Source organism: Caenorhabditis elegans, chromosome X (assembly GCF_000002985.6).
Source record: "Caenorhabditis elegans chromosome X".
In the NCBI taxonomy this organism is placed as follows: domain Eukaryota; kingdom Metazoa; phylum Nematoda; class Chromadorea; order Rhabditida; family Rhabditidae; genus Caenorhabditis; species Caenorhabditis elegans.
In genome coordinates, this window is record NC_003284.9 from 15,003,991 (window position 1) to 15,019,839 (window position 15,849).

General features: G+C 35.8%; 1 protein-coding gene and 5 non-coding genes across 6 annotated transcripts; 3 read left to right on the forward strand and 3 right to left on the reverse strand.

The window, feature by feature from the left end:
* Positions 1-67: 67 nt before the first annotated feature.
* ergi-2 (Endoplasmic reticulum-Golgi intermediate compartment protein 2) lies at positions 68-3,318 on the reverse strand. Its single transcript, NM_078093.8, has 8 exons — positions 2,830-3,318; positions 2,657-2,768; positions 2,386-2,608; positions 2,202-2,336; positions 1,576-1,858; positions 1,429-1,526; positions 1,279-1,373; positions 68-617 (listed from the first exon to the last, which is right to left on the reverse strand). The coding sequence occupies exons 1-8, from the start codon at positions 2,951-2,953 to the stop codon at positions 401-403; spliced, it is 1,287 nt and encodes a 428-aa protein (NP_510494.2). The 5' UTR covers positions 2,954-3,318; the 3' UTR covers positions 68-400.
* Positions 3,319-6,179: 2,861 nt separating this feature from the next.
* On the forward strand, positions 6,180-6,296 carry C18B12.12. Its single transcript, NR_072648.1, has one exon. It is a non-coding gene; the product is annotated as an Unclassified non-coding RNA C18B12.12 (non-coding RNA).
* Positions 6,297-8,776: 2,480 nt separating this feature from the next.
* 21ur-14109 lies at positions 8,777-8,797 on the forward strand. The gene has a single exon (NR_072649.1).
* A 162-nt stretch (positions 8,798-8,959) lies between these two features.
* On the reverse strand, positions 8,960-8,980 carry 21ur-13509. The gene has a single exon (NR_072650.1).
* Positions 8,981-10,094: 1,114 nt separating this feature from the next.
* On the reverse strand, positions 10,095-10,234 carry C18B12.11. Its single transcript, NR_072651.1, has one exon. It is a non-coding gene; the product is annotated as an Unclassified non-coding RNA C18B12.11 (non-coding RNA).
* Positions 10,235-12,219: 1,985 nt separating this feature from the next.
* C18B12.10 lies at positions 12,220-12,349 on the forward strand. The gene has a single exon (NR_072652.1). It is a non-coding gene; the product is annotated as an Unclassified non-coding RNA C18B12.10 (non-coding RNA).
* The last annotated feature ends 3,500 nt before the right edge of the window (positions 12,350-15,849 follow it).

Sequence of the window (15,849 nt, forward strand, 5' to 3'; positions counted from 1 at the left end):
AGAAATATATATATTTGTAAAAGATATTTACTTTCACCGAAACAAAAAAAACACACACACAAATTAAAAATATTTTTCATAAATAATAATTTATTCATCCCGTAAACACACAATATTCATAAAATTCCATAGATTACTAACCAAAGTGAAGAAACAAGAGGAAACAGCAGAAACCCATAAGAAATAAAATTGGAAAAAAGAAGGTGAACAATATTGGAATCATCGCAATTGAAATTGCAACACAGCCTGGAGAGACAAACAATGTTATCGGGAAATGATTGTTATCACAAAATTGAAAATCGCCCACTTTCTTGGAACTTTCCTAAACGCGGCTAAGAAACTGTATTAAATGACCAGAAGTGCAAAAAAAAAAGTAAAGCCGAACAATAAATAAAAAATATTAATGAACCCTCATATTGGCGTCCATTACAAAAGCCGAATGTGAGTCCGTTGACACACTCGTTCGCGATTCGCGGAGATGTTGGAACTGTTCCAAGTGCGCCTTATCAGTGTAGGCAAGTGATAGGCAGAATTGGAGGATGTTGTTCACAATTGTACTGGTTGCATAGACACCGCCAAGGATCGAGCAAATTCGGATGAGGTATGAGATCAAGGTTCTGAAAGTGAAAGAAAAAATCTATAGACAGTTACATTTTGGTCTTTAGCGTTGAAATCGTTAAGATGACCAATGCCAATATGTTTTCTTAGAAAACCTGTTTTTATCAGATAGTTTTTTTCTTTCGAAAAATAGTTTCAAATGAAAAATGTGATCTTTGGATTTGATTATAAAAGTATATTGTGAAAGCCATTTGTGCACAGTTATCTTTGAAAATATTTGAAAAAAATCTATTGCGCACTAATTCACAAACGATTTTTTCCGGCATAGCGGCAAATCGGCAAATTGCCGGAATTGAAAATTTCCGGCAAATGGGCAAACCGACAAATTGCCGAATTTGCCGGAAAATTGGCAACGTGCCGAAAATTTTCGGCAAATTGTGGTTTCGCACTTTTTCTTATTTGGAAATTTCAGAATATCAATTTCAAATGGCAAAATTAAACGCATCCTATAAATGTTTCTGCAAATTGCCGGAATTGAAAATTTCCGGCAAATCGGCAAACTGACAATTTGCCGAATTGCCGAATTTGTCGACAAATCAATTTGCCGAACGGCAATTCTCGCCCACCCCTGCCTTCAAGTATATAAATATTTTTAACTAAAAAGATTTATCTTAAGCTTTTCATTTATCCAAACTATCATATAAATATATATGTACTTACATTGAAGTTTTGTGTACCTCGATGACATTCGCTGTAAACTCATACTCGAACAAAATTCCTCCGTGTGAATGCTCTCCTTCCTTCAACTGCTTCTTCTGCAACGCGTTTGTTTATTTTTTCACAAATTTAAAAATTAAAAAAAAAACAAACCAAAAATGTCACTGAATACTGGTATGCCATAGTGTAGCTAAAATAGCCGTAGATCTTGGTTGGCACAATTTTGATAAAATACCGGTAGATGTCTTGTCCTAAATTTAAGTTTTTTTTTGAAATTATCAACGGTTTTAAAAAACTTGCCTGATTCGCTAATATGTTCAGCTCCGGCCAATGGCGTTACCAACCCAGGGATTCTTGGTCCAAAATTAAACTTTTCAATTCGATGCGAAATATTTCCAGATTGTTTCTCCTGATGATCAAACATCATCATTGGGTTACTAATAGACATCACGATCTTCTCCTCTTTTCCTTTTCTAACTTTGAATTTTCCATGAAGACGACATGCTTTTCCATCATCACCATCACCACCTCCATTATCAGCTACCAGTTGGAACATTCCCATCCCGTTGCTTACGAGGAACATCTAGAAGAATGAGAATTTTTTTTAAAGTGACCACAAAACGTATCCAAGTTTCTTGTTATTAAATTTTGAGTTTAAAATTGGTTTTGGATTTTTTGAATCTCTATAATGTGCTCACAATTAAATTTTCAAAAAAATTCATTTCGGTTTTTCCGCGTTTTTTGTTGATTGCAAACAGTGTTTTTTAAATCAATTTCCAGCCGCTACAAAAAACATAAATTTCAAAATTTGGTTTTTTATATTAACTTCAAGCCGCTATAGTATTTTTCAAGAGATTTTCGTGATGTTTTGTTCACTATGCAATTCGCCAGCGCTATTTTGATTTTTTTAAATCTATAAAACTCACGATCTGCCCGGTCCCTCTATGCTGTGTCTTTTTGTTCTTCAAGCGCAGTTCTTTGATATGAGCTGCTTCTTCGTCCTGCTTCTCATTTGCCAAGTGCTCGAGATTTGTTTCAATATCGTCATCGACATATTCCAACTGTCAAATGCATTCCATAATTTTTCTTATTCTGACTAAAATAACTAACCTCCTCAAGTGCTCGGAGCCCTTTCTTGTTGTATTGGTCGTGTGCATGTCGGAGAATGGTCCAGTACATTTGCTCTTCATCAGTGAAATCGAATCTAGTCGGATTTTTTTGAATCGTTTGGCGCAAAAGACCGTCTCCTCCGGAATACTCATCTGATGAGCTAACAACTTGAAGAATCGAGCATGGTGTGTTAATAACCATATCCAAATCTAATAAGGGCATTCTGCAATTAGGAAAAAATCGATATTTATGGTCGAAAAGACACACTCACTCATCCATCTCTGTGTCTAGTGCAAACCGATAGTCGTACTTTTTGTGGAACAAAAATGTATACGTCTCCGTGCAAAACAGACAAAAAATTATAGTGAAGCAGATAAAGGAAACTGAAATGTAATTTGCAAATTAATGTGTTTAGAAGAAATAAAAAATAAAATAAAAACTTACTCGCTCCAGCAGAAACCTTTTTCTCTTCTTTTACATTTTCCACGACCTTCTCGAAAATGTCGAAATCCTCTACAATCTTTGAGATTCCTTTCCGTTGTCGGATTTCCGACGAGCCGAGTTCCATTTTTCAATAGAAAAAATCCGAATAAATATAAGTTAAGTAGTAAAATGCGTGGTTTTCTCTTCGGGCACTGACAAGTCCGCAAACACCACGCAGACACATTGCGTCCTCCACATAAGTTTTTCGTCGAAGAAGAGTGAAAGAAGTGATTTGTAATAAACTGGCAAAACTTGTCGGAGAGCAATAATCACCACAACAGATGGCAAAAAAAATTATCAGTGGGGTGATATTAATGTTACAAAGAGTAGAAGTAGAATAGAACAGAAAATAAAAACCAAAAATGAAAAATCGATAGATTTTATTGGGCAGCCATCGGAAAGGCAGGAAACAAAGAAGAATAGTGAGCAGTGTCTGATGGCACAGAAAAACTGGAAAAACAACATTTGTGTAAGGTTTTTGTCGAGAAAGCTAGCGAACAAGAGTTGAAGATCGAAAATTAAAAGTTAGTCAAAGATGACATTTCTAAATTCTCTAAAGTTGGTTTGAAGATGCCCTTGAAATGTGTCTATACTTGCAATAAACCGCATATTTTCAACACAAAAACATGTTTGTTGTCTTAAGTGACGAATTTTAATTGTTAAGTAGAAGATATACCCTAAACACACACTTTCAGCGGTGATAAGCAAACAGGAAAATGCCAGGTTGTTGTGCCAGTATCAATTTTTTGGACTCGGAACAATTTTTGAACTGCTCCAATTTTGTGTTAATCTGAAACATATTTTGTAATGTATACCTTAAAAACGAAAGTACAATGACCTTACAATTAAAAGGAGAAAAAAAAATTATATCGACGATCTCCAGAACAAGGGTGGGCGGCGATTGCCGTTCGGCAAATTGATTTGTCGACAAATTCGGCAAATCGGCAAGTTGCCGGTTTGCCGATTTCCCGGAAATTTTTATTTTCGACAAATTGTCGATTTGCCGTTTGCCGGATATCAGATTTGTCGGAAATGTTTAGAAGGATATTTTATGAGACGGAATTTTTACATTTTTTTATAGAACTTGCTTACTTTTCAAAATAGATGTAAGAACATTCATAGGATGCGTACAATTTTGCCATTTAAACTTGAAATTTTGAAATTTTCAAAAAAATATAAATAACGAAAATTTTCGGCAAATTGTATTTTTTCCGGCAAATTCGGCAAATCGGCAATATTGTAAAATTTGCCGATTTGCCGGAAATTTCAATTCCGGCAATTTTCCGATTTGCCGGTTTGCCAGAAAATTTCAATTCAAGAAATTCGCCGATTTGCCAGAAAAAATCATTTGCCTCCCACCCCTGCTCCAGGATATGGAAAAACTGAGGTTTTTCCAATTTTCAAAAAAATCACATAAATATAGAGAACAATTTTTTTTTTGAATTTTTTACTATGAAGTTCGGTTATTGTGGTGTCATATGCATGTTTTACAGCAATTCCAGGTTTGCTAGCTATATTAATAATCTCTCCGTGCCTACATCAAATTTAATCTTAGCTCTGCACTAAAAACAAAGTTTATCCCATTGTTTCTAATATGCCAATCGGTTATTTTTTTTGTAAATGAATTCTTGAAAATCGGCTTAGTTTTTCTACCAATTGGTTTCACGCTCAAATCCTACTATCATCGTATTTTTGAAAACATCACATAAGATTATTGTTCGCCCACAGACTAATTCGGATTCGATCTCTGAAACTCTCTCCACTCTACAATTAGTAGTTTTAATTTCATTTGACAACAGGTAATTTGTTCACATTTCCAGATTTTCTTTCATTCGACTCTAGCCGACGCCGCCCACATCACTTTTTTTTGGCACTTCATCAAAAGCAGTCTAAAGAAATTTAAATGGGTCACTTTTTTTCATCAAGACGTACATACGTGCGAGTTTTAATTTCACTGCCTATGTGCACGTAAAATAACATCCGCTTTTTAATAAGGGTAACACATGTTAAAAAGGTCCACGGAACAACACGAAGAAGGAAAATGAATTCTAGGAATTTGTGCGCTCACACCCGCAAACTTGTCAGAGCATTTTGCTTGATAATTACCTTTTCTAACAACTAACACTGGATTGCTTTCTTTGTAACAAGCTCGTTTTTGTTATTTTTTCGTTTTCACACTCAATTAAAATTAGTAAAGGCGCGTGTTATTGTAAATGTAAATGTGTTATTTTATGCTTCAGACCAAATGATTTTTTTCTCCAATTTTTTGAAAATCAACTTTTTTTTATCGATACTCATAGAAGTTGCAAAGCTTTGAGTTTTACAATGCCCCAACTCCTATCTTGCGACCCCATTTCCTTGTCAACGTATCAGCCATTCTGTAAGGAACTAATTTCGTGCCCTTTGATTGTTTTATTATTCCGGAAAGCGTGTCAAACATGTTGAAATTTGTCCTTAGCCTGCTAAAATAAGGTATTGGTATCATAATTGGAATTTTCGCGTGCTTACCAAGTAATTAGAAACATGTACGTTTCAAACGAGCTTGGAGACTACGGTAGTGACGTTAGTAATTGTTCGTTTCGGCAGTGAACATTATAAAGCCTGTATTCAGCTTTCAGAATGTGGAAGTTTGGTTCTAAAGATATTCAGATTGTTTAAAAGGTTAAAACGAACTTTTGGACACTTGTCAAACTTTCGAAAAATGTAGATTTTCCTATCTCGAACTGTTGAGCATTGCAGGCTTCAGTTATTACTCCTCCAATGTACTAATAAAATAAATACCGATTATGGCCCCCGACGTTTTTGAGAGGCGTAGAAGACATAAGATATGCAGTGTCTATCGCGGAACTTGATCGATGTCGGCCGCGCATTCACCAAAAGGCCCGGGAAATTCCAGTTGTTCAAAGATAAAAGATCAAACTATGTAGGGACATAAATTGGCGCTTTATATATAGTTAATGATATAGAACAAGTAAAAAATGTGTTTGGATAACGTTCAACCATCTAGAATATTCACCAAAAATCAAACAAAAAAAAAAGACTCCACAAGAATCTGATTTTCATGAACCCCCCCCCCCATATGTTTTCTGTCCAAATGCCACTAATTCATTCTTATTCAGAATTTTCTTTTCTCAACTTATTGCATTGTTATTGCTGTGACTCAGCACCGCCTGTTTGCAAATCTTGGACAACAAGCGATGAATAGATTAGAGAGGCTGAAATTCATAAATACCCTTTCTCCGAACAAATTGTGCATTGCTTTTTTTCCCTGAAAAACGCATCTCATTTTAGAATGTGTAGTGGTCCGTAGGAAAAAAGGTAAGAAACAATTTCTCCACATTTTTTTCTCCTTTCATTGGCCAGGAAGAAGAGAAAAAGATTTCTCGTAATTATCGCTGGTGTGGAGTGAGACTGAAAATGACTAAGCCCTCGGCTTCTCCAGCTTCTTCCTTTTTTTTCCCTCCTGTCGTCGTTTCTAACAATTGCATGGTGCCCAATGGCTGTCATCCTTCTTTTGCTTAACGAAAATACCTATTTTTCTCCTTTTCCTCTCATTTTTTTCATGCATTTCAGACCCCTTTTGAACACCTCAATTAATTGATTTTTTCCGTGAGGTTCTTATTTTCTCGACATACCCCTTTCCTAGAACGTTTTAAAATAGAACCTTAGGTATGTTCCTTGAATTTTATACTTTGGAATTTCTTTTAGTACAAGTTGGCCGTGTTTTCCTCTTTTTCTTTCTGAAACACAAGAATTTGTTGCAAAACAAAATTAATTCTCGAGTCCTTGTTGTTTGTTAAACAATGGATCAAAGTCAACCAATTACAAGGAATATTTGAAGAATACGATGTTCGGCAAAAACTCTTGAAAAAAATTCTCTTAATGGTTTTCGAAGTTTTTTTATAAGCACAAAATCCATGAGATACGACAAAATCACTTTAAATTTCTGATCTAGCTGAAGTTTCGGACTGAGAAAATTGTTCTGTTATGCTTTATGGATTACGCGTTTCCAAGTTACAATTTGAAGACAACTGTATTTTCCGGTTTTCGGTTAACGCATCTACAATGCGGCCAATTATGTATTATATAGGATCCCTGTTTATTTGAGAGGTTTAGGACATTTCTGAACTTTTTTATAGTATCGGAATCAGAAAACGAAAAAACATATTTTCATACAATGTCATTCTGGCTAGGCCTTTCATGAAAGCGAGGCGCGAAGAGGGCACACCATGCCCGCCCTACTCCCGCACTATCACACACTGTGTACTGCGGCCTACGCTGCGCGGGACCTCGCGCCACTATAGCTGTGTGCAACGGATAAGGACGATGGTGTGGTGCGGGCGAGAGTAGAGCCCTCGTGGAAGGCCTAATTCTGACATCTTAAAAATTTGGAGCAGAAGAGCACAAAGTTGAAAATTCCACCTCGAAGAGATTTGTAATTAGCGTTTTGTAATAAGCATTCGAAAACAAAAACAATTATGGAAAAAAATAGCCAAAATTATTTTCTGTAACCCGGCTCCTAACGATAATTCAATATTTTGACTAAAATTTGATTTCAAATTCCACACCTTTATTTCATTTCACTTCATCAGCTAAATCTTTTTTTTCTTTATTTCCTCCTTTCTTATTTCTCCATTTTACGTATCAAACCAACAATAATACAGTAGAAATGGACTTTTTTCACGAATCCCTAGACATTTCGTATCTTCCGCCAAGTTTTTCGTTTTTTTGTGCTCCCTGGTTTTCGGCTCTTCTTTCAAAACTCTTATCTTGTGTCTTTTCAAAATCGAAATTTAGCCAAATGTCCGACACATCCCCTCAGAGAGAACAAACGTTGAGAAAAGATAGTCAAAATCTAATATGGGCCACTAATCCCATGGGAATCAACAACCCATGTTTCTGTCTCAAATTTTATGATCTAGTACTCCGCGCAACTCAAACTTTTCCCCGTTTTTGGCAATGGAGTGTTGCCTAAAATCCCATTTTTAGTTTCAACTTTCTTTCTTCCATGTATCCCACAAATTTTACTGACCCCATTCATTGGAGACCCGTCTGGGTCATTTCACGTTTTTTTTCGTGTGTTTCATTTTTTCATTTCATCTGAATTTGAAACAAGTTTATTGAATATTGTGGATCGAGTTGCTGGAGAAAAAAAAGAAGCAACAGAGAGAATTATCCAATCTATGGAGCCGGAGATCAGATTAGCCGTCGCACAGCCTTACAGCCATACGCGTCATCCCTCTTTTTTTGTGTGTCCCTAAACGTTACAATTTCTTTCTATCAAAGGTTATGTCAGCGTCTTAACTGACCGCCAAAATTGGATTGCAACCACGGTCCGACCAAGTTCGTAGAGGCGGAAAATGTGTCTTTTATCCAGGAATTCTTGTCCTTTTTTTACATCCAACTCTCGTTTCTCCTTTTGGTGTAGAAAATGTTGTTCTTACTTATGTATGTGCAATCAAGCTCATAATAATTTTTTCTTTCCTAATATGCCCGTGCTGTCTAGATCTTGTGGACCGCCGGAACTTTACGTTAAAATTAAATTTTCCACGAGCAACTCCGGATGTCCTCGGGCAATATCTTTAGGAACGTTTTTCCATCTTCTTCCCTAAACTAAGCCAGAATATCAAAAGTCCAACTGTTCCTTAGATTGCCTACTGAAATTTCTTGTTTTAAAGGTTTTGTAACATCCCGGAACTAAATAGGACTACTAGAAGGGATAAAAAATAAAAAATAAAAACTTTCAGATAAATAACAAAAAAATGTCATGCATTTCTTACCAGTGATGTTTTATTTATTGCTCTCTAAACATGAACACGTGAACAATGTTGACGTGTTCCAAATGCACTTGTTCAATAACTTTCAGTTTTATAGAACTTATAAAAAACATAGTGCATATGTTTGTCACTTTAATTGCCCTTGTTGTACCATGTTCGGTTGACTTTACTGAACAAAAGTTCAGCTGGGAAATTGAACGTTCTAGCTATTTCCTTGTTGACTTCTTGTTCGTTTTTGTTTGTTCTTGATGTTTTTTTAAAATAATATTATAATATTTCAGCTGTTTTTAAATATTATTTATATTGTCAGCCACAATACATAAACCATATCCATAATATCTGTTCATTGATCTTTTAGCTTTTAACTTAAAATTGAAACAATATGTACTTTTAGACAGTGCCTTAATGACAACAATTGACCTAAAATGGTTCAAACATTGTACCTGGCATGAAAACAGAAATATGTGCCCATAGAAAATACCTAACAAAAAATATATTGTGTTGTTTCCATCCCTGAAATATATAGCCTCTAACAACCGATTAACACTATGCGACCTATTTTCTGGTGTTTAGCTGTTATTGATTTTTTTTTCTTAATTTCACATATTATATTTAGGAATTTTCACATTTTTGTTATTCCGGGCTTTAAATTATAGTTTCTTCTTGATAAAGGTGGTGTAGTCGAATTTTTATTATTTTTTATTGTTTTATTAGACTTTACATTGTCCAAAAACACCAAATTTTATAATGAAACTTATTGAAAACTTCTCAAAAAAAAAGTTATGACGGCTCAAAAACTGGTCTAAAATTAGTTAAAATTTGATATTTGACCGACTTGTCAAGCGGCTGGAAACAATTGTTTTGAAATTACCGTCAAATTTAGAATATACAATGTAATTATCTTACATTTTCAACTTTATTCAAGTATTTTAAAGTCTATGGACGGCGAGATTCTGTTTAAAAAATGTATTTCGAATTTAACATCCTTCTCATTTGTTCCCAGAATTCTAGATTTAGAAAATTGCTTTATTATTGTATTTTAATGAGATCAAATTAATTTCATATTCGATTTGAAAAATATCTCAATTTAGATTTTTATATTTACTATTTCCATCATCCGCCTTGTGATCCTGTCTGATGATCTCACTCTTAAACCCTTGCCATATTCTAATACATAAACCAACTTTGAAACACTAGAAGCCATACAGCTATCACTTCCCCGCATTCTATTTTAGCTTTTTTTCATCGCAATGTCCTCTAGTTCAGCTCCTTAAAAGCTCATAAGCCGACCCATTGACCCGAAACAATGCATAACCTTTTTCCGCTGCTCACTTCACTTTTATGGGAACAAGTTGGAATGGCCAAGAGGAATGTAGCTGTTTGAAGACAAAAGAGCACTTTCTATTTTCTGTCAGTTTCTCATCATTCATCACCGGCCGGGGAGGGCACTGACGACTCAATTTATTGTTGTGCCTCCTCCCACCAATTGGCTCGATTATTTGTGAAAATGCGCTTGTGCTGGTCCGTTTGAAATAAAGAAGCAAGTGCGGGCCTGTGTGCGGGTGACTTTTGACAGCTGACAGGGGCTATGAAATTCATTGCGTCTTATATCACATTATATGAAATGTTACAAACATGTTCTCATTAATTCATGTTTTTTTTTTGGAATTTCCCCTTCTTTTTCCTTAAACTTTTCCCGCTAGCTAGAATGTCTGAAACTCATTTTTCAATTCTCAATTTCTATTTCTTCTTCTTGCCTCTAGAGTCAAACTTATCTTCTAGTGTTTTGACGTTTTCAGCAGGCATCTAGTTTTTTTTCTCCACAACAAAAGGAAACGATCACGTTTCTATTTGTAAGAACGGAAAATGCATGTTTTTTTTCTGAGTGCTACTAGACCACTTCTTGGTAATATGCATGGAAATGCGTAGGTGACAAATTGAAATTCAGCATTTCTTAAACTCAAAAGTCGGCAGCGTTCTTCAGGCTTTGTGGACGGGTTACTGAAAAACATTGAGCAATCTAATTTCTGAGTGTTTTTGATTATGAACGGAGTCAATACTAAAAATTGGTTGAATCGGGAATCATTGTTTCAGGTAAACGTGAAAAATTTAAATTCAAACATGGGCACGGGTGGCTAAGTGGTAGTGGTTAGCACTGTCACCCACGAGGTCGCAAGTTCAATTCCACCTCACCCCAAAGGCTCACCCAGCCGACTCAGAAGTTCACAAAAAGTGAATCGGCCGTACCGCTAGTCCCGGTACGGCTTAAATTGAGACTAGAAGAAATATAAACGCCACTAGTAATCCTGATAATTATGTTGTCCGCAGGAGGTTTCATCGGCACACCCTTGAACCCAACGGACAACTTTTACCTTTACCTTTATCTTATGAAATATCAGTATGTCAAAAACTTATATTTGCAACCTAACCACATGTTCCTATTAAATTATTATTTCAAATTGAACAAGTGGGAAATTCTTTTTTTCTTGGTACATCTACTGCATATACATCTACTACACAATACGTATTCTTATTGTTTTTTAAAGCTTTTTTTAACGGCAAAAATTATGTTTGAATAAAGGCTTTTAACATTTTTCCAGCTTTCCTTAAAAACAATTTAAAAACGTTCTCTCAAACGTTTCATTATCAAACTTTATGTGAGTACGTTTATTTTAAAATTACATAGAATTAAGCAGTTGTTTATTACTACCCAAGTTCATATTTGTGGGCTATCTTAAAAATTTCCTCAATGTCGTGGCTGTCTGCATTATCATAAGGTTTCAACTTGAGCTTGAGCCTTCTATGAATAGACAGCTTTCCTATATAAAAACTGGTTTTTGAGAATCGTTTTCCGACCGGAGATGTGAAAGGTTTCGTTTTTGTTCTTGTAAGCTTTATACCGAGTATGTCGAGCAAAACAATCAGGTTTTGCTTGCTTCGCAAAATTCATCACTTCACGTTATACTCATTTTGATCTGTTTGTGTCTGGAACTTTCTTTTCAATGCATGCTGGGTGGGCGAGATCACAAGACTCACTTTCCGGAGTTGCTGAAAGACCCGGATGTCATGTCAGACGAAGAGTGTTGATCCCCTTGGCTTCTGTTGATTTTGTGTTCAAACTTCCCACCTTCATTGCTCATTTTAATGATCTCTAAAAAAAATTTGAGAAAAAAAGGTCATTGATGTTTTCATGTTCTCTCACGATGCCACTTCGGGTTCCAGACCGCTCATGAGAAACGCAAGTGAAACATGAGTCGGAGATAACCTTGTCTATCGAGTCGCTGATGATGAAGCTAGACAGCGTTTGGCTCTTCCTCTTTTTACACACATGGTTTTCTGCGAGACTCGTTGAGAAGTGTGATAGTGTGATAACAACCTATCTTTGAGAAAATTCATTTCATCAGTTTAGTTCCAATTTTTTTTCCCGATCGCTGATCTTTTTTTTCTATCCATTCCCATTTCTTCAAAGCATAAGTATGGCAATTTTTCTTTTTTCCTCTGCCGAATAAAAAAAAACTTAAAACAGATTTTTGCTCCGCTACGTGATGAAAGAATCGTGCGTGTGCGTGAGGAGAAGGAGGGACCTTGTTTCTTTTTTTCTGACCAAAATTACTCTATTGCTACGCGTTTGAGCATATTCTAGGATAAGAAGGGTTTGGAAAAGAAGAAGAACAAGAAGAAGCAGCAGCAGTAGCTGAAGAAGAAGCCGCCTGACGGAAGAAAAGGAAAGAAGAAGGCGAAGAAGGCGAAGAAGAAGAAGAAGAAGAAGAAGAAGCAGAAGAAGGACAACAACTACACGTCCGTTGTCGCAAAATATTCAGTGAAAAAGACATGATAGAGTGAAGAAGGAAAAGAAGAAGCTTTCACAACTATTTCTAGAGCGCCACACACACACATACATACCCCCCACTTGTAAAAACATTAGCCAAGAATAGGTTATTTTAGTACTTTGTTTTACTTTTTTTTTCTCCTTCTCCAGAGTTTCAAAATGACTTTGCTTGTCAAATCGTTTTTTATTTCTCTACTCGCCAACGTTTTTTCTCATCTTTTTTTGGACATTCTGGAGAGTGGAATTTGATTTGGACCCTGCCATGCGGTCTAACTGACCGTTGAAAAACCACCCAGCTTGTGACGTCGGAGAGGATTCTTATTTGTTGTTTTCTTCTTACTGGATGATATTTTGTGATGATATTTTGTACAACGGTGAAATTTGACACCTGGTATTGTAATTCTGAAATCCACTTAAAACTTGGGTGGAATTTTTTTTTTCAATTTTCTCAAAACAAGATCTATATTTCTAAATCTTTAATTTTAAACAACTGAATCAGGGGTGTGCGGCAAATTTGCCGAATTTGCCGTTTGCCAAGTTCGGAAAATTTGCCGAATTTGCCGAGCTCGGCAAATTTTAAAAAAGTAGACTTGCCGAATTTGCCGAGCATACATCAAAAATTTTAAAATTTGACCAAAACTATTGATTTTATCCCCAAAAATTTAGTAAAATGATGAGTTATTTTGATGTTTAAGCAGACACACTACATGGAACTTATTCAGAAACCAGATGTATGCCAAGATTTTAGTAGTTTTGGTGCTCCAACAATCATTAAAAAAATACCCATTTTTTCGGCGTTTGAGTAGCACGGCAAATTTGCCGAATTTGCCAATATTGGACAAAGAGATTTGCCGAATTCGCCGAGCTCGTCAAATTTTGAAATTTGAAATTCACATCCCTGAACTGAATCAAACCAGAAGCTCGAAAAGTTTTCAAATTACTAGATGTAGAAAATTCCAACTTACCAATCGTAATATTTGGCGTACTTTTAGTTTTGGATAACATTCAAAACACATTTTCAAATCAAAAATATTTAAACCTATTCATTAAATAAATCATATTCGTCTGTCAATTTTCTTGTCGTAGTTTGCCGTTTCATATTCACCAATTTTTCTCAAAAATGATCAAAAGTAATCACTTTTTTCTCATTCTTTTTGAATGGCTTTGATTTTCAGCAGTTGTATAGTTTAATGATTAAATAACTTTGAAACAAATTCAAAGTGATTAAAAATTCTTGGAGCGGTTGTTCCCATATGCTTTAACTTTTGAAAACAACTTACATACTTTTTTATTCAATCTTTTTTTTTGCCATATCTCTTCCGTTCTCTCATTAATACATCAATCCGTCAGCTCTTCCATTTTGAAGGGACAAGTTATTTGAATGGAAATGGAGTCAAAACACGATTAGACACGAACACGTTACTAGTTTATCCGAGTAGGATCCGACGGCACGTTGAAACTTCCTGATTCCACCGCCGCTTCTTTTGAAATGCGTGAATGGAACTGAAAAGTGGATTATGCAAATTTTCAATAAGCCTTCGTGCTTTTTTTTTGTTTTAGCCTACTGCGACTGCTGTTCTAGAGTTGAAGAAAAAACAGCAAAAAGAAAAAAAAACAAAGAATTGCGGAGGTTCTGGGTTCTGAACTTTTGTAGTGAATTATTTACGATGCTTGTCTCAAAGTCTCGAATTTCGAAAATAAAGACTCTTCCCGCAATTGATAATAATCTTTTTAATTTAAATTTCTAAATGGAAAGTTTCGGAAATCAGTTAGAAGTCTTGTTTTTTGCTCTCATCACATTTGAATTTTTCATGAGCTTCACGTTTCATGTCTCAACACCACGGAAGTCGTAAAAAGAATGAATGTACTATGCTGTATTACTCAGAAAATGAAAAGTTATGGTTTTGATTCATTTTCATGTTTGATTTGTGGAATCTATGTAAGTGTACAAGTATGTAAGTCAAGGTCTTCGTTTAATTTCCGGTGCTTCCAGAGTACTTCCATCTAGATCAAAAATAGACTATGTGAGGAAATTGTCAGAAATTTCACTAAAAAGCCAATAAGCCAATATTTGAACCTATTTCAAAAATTTACCGTTATTACACTTTTTGAAATCTCAGTTTTCTAAGTGTTGGAATTATTGCGACATTTTTTTTACAAAAAAACCAGTTTAAACTTTTAAAAGAAGCGCATTTATGCGGAATAGGTCGAGCCACGTGGTGTCAGGCTGTCCCATTGCGGTTTGATCTACAAAAAATGCGGGAATTTTTTCCCTAAAAAATTGTAACGTCAGCACACTCCTAGCCATGCGAAATCAGTTGAAATGTGTCTTGCCGCGCGTTGAGTCATTATTTTCAACAGTTTCTGTGCAAAATTCGCGTAGATCGCGCGTAGATCACTGTTATTTTGTGAAAAACCAAGGCAAATACAAAATGAGAGATAAGCATATTTACGTGGTGCCAGGCTATCCGATTACGATTTGATCTACAAAAAATGCGGGATTTTTTGTCCAAAAAAATGTGACGTCAGCACGTTCTTAACCATGAAAAATCAGTTGAGAACTCTGCGTCTCTTCTCCCGCATTTTTTGTAGATCAAAGCGAAATGGGACTTTCTGACTCCACGTGAATATTGTGATCTCCGGAAGTTCAAAAACTTCAAACTTTAGGCCTGAATTATACAATAGTAATAAAGAAGTCCTCTGGGACAGTCGACATTTGCTGTTTCTGGAGATCTTGCCTCTGCTTACCGTTAGCCTCTGCCAACTATCCCCAGGCTTCACAACTGAGATTCCACGAAAATGAGCCTAAGCTTTTAACTCATCATTGCACTTAAACGTGTCGAGACATCACACAAAGCTCCATTTTTTTCCTCGTTCACGATGCGTTTTTATTCATGTCTTCCATCACAAAGGTTGCTGCTTCGTTTTTTTTTCCTTCCTTCCACTTTCCACCTCTGCTTGCCTGTTTACGACAATAGTGTCTTTTTCGTTTCCTCCCTTTATCATCTTCCCCTTCTTCATCATTTCCTCTGCTCACAACTGCCTCAAATACTCTTCACTCATCCTATCTCATATGTATCAAGATTATCCTGTGCACCTCTAAATTCTCGTTTCCCGCCGTGTTTCTCTCTCTCTTCCGTCTCACCGTAGATGTTTTCTCGCTTCCGGAGACATTTCTCAAAATAGATAGGCACCTTTTTATGGGTCCCAATTTTAGAATTTCAGCCACTATTTTTTTCTAGGAGTTGACTAAAAAACCGAGAACTTTAGACCTTTGTTTCCACAAAGCCAATGGCCAAAACAAGATATTCAGCCGACCGCTAAACTTCCGACCTTTCTTCGTATTTTTCACGCCTCCGTTAGTTGGTAAACTCC

Coding starts and splice junctions, on each gene's coding strand:
- ergi-2 (NM_078093.8), bottom strand. CDS start 2,953: ATGGAACTCGGCTCGTCGGAAATCCGACAACGGAAAGGAATCTCAAAG. Junction 1,374..1,428: donor AGTATTCAGTGACATTTTTG/GTTTGTTTTTTT, acceptor AACGCGTTGCAG/AAGAAGCAGTTGAAGGAAGG. Junction 618..1,278: donor GAGGTACACAAAACTTCAAT/GTAAGTACATAT, acceptor TTTCACTTTCAG/AACCTTGATCTCATACCTCA.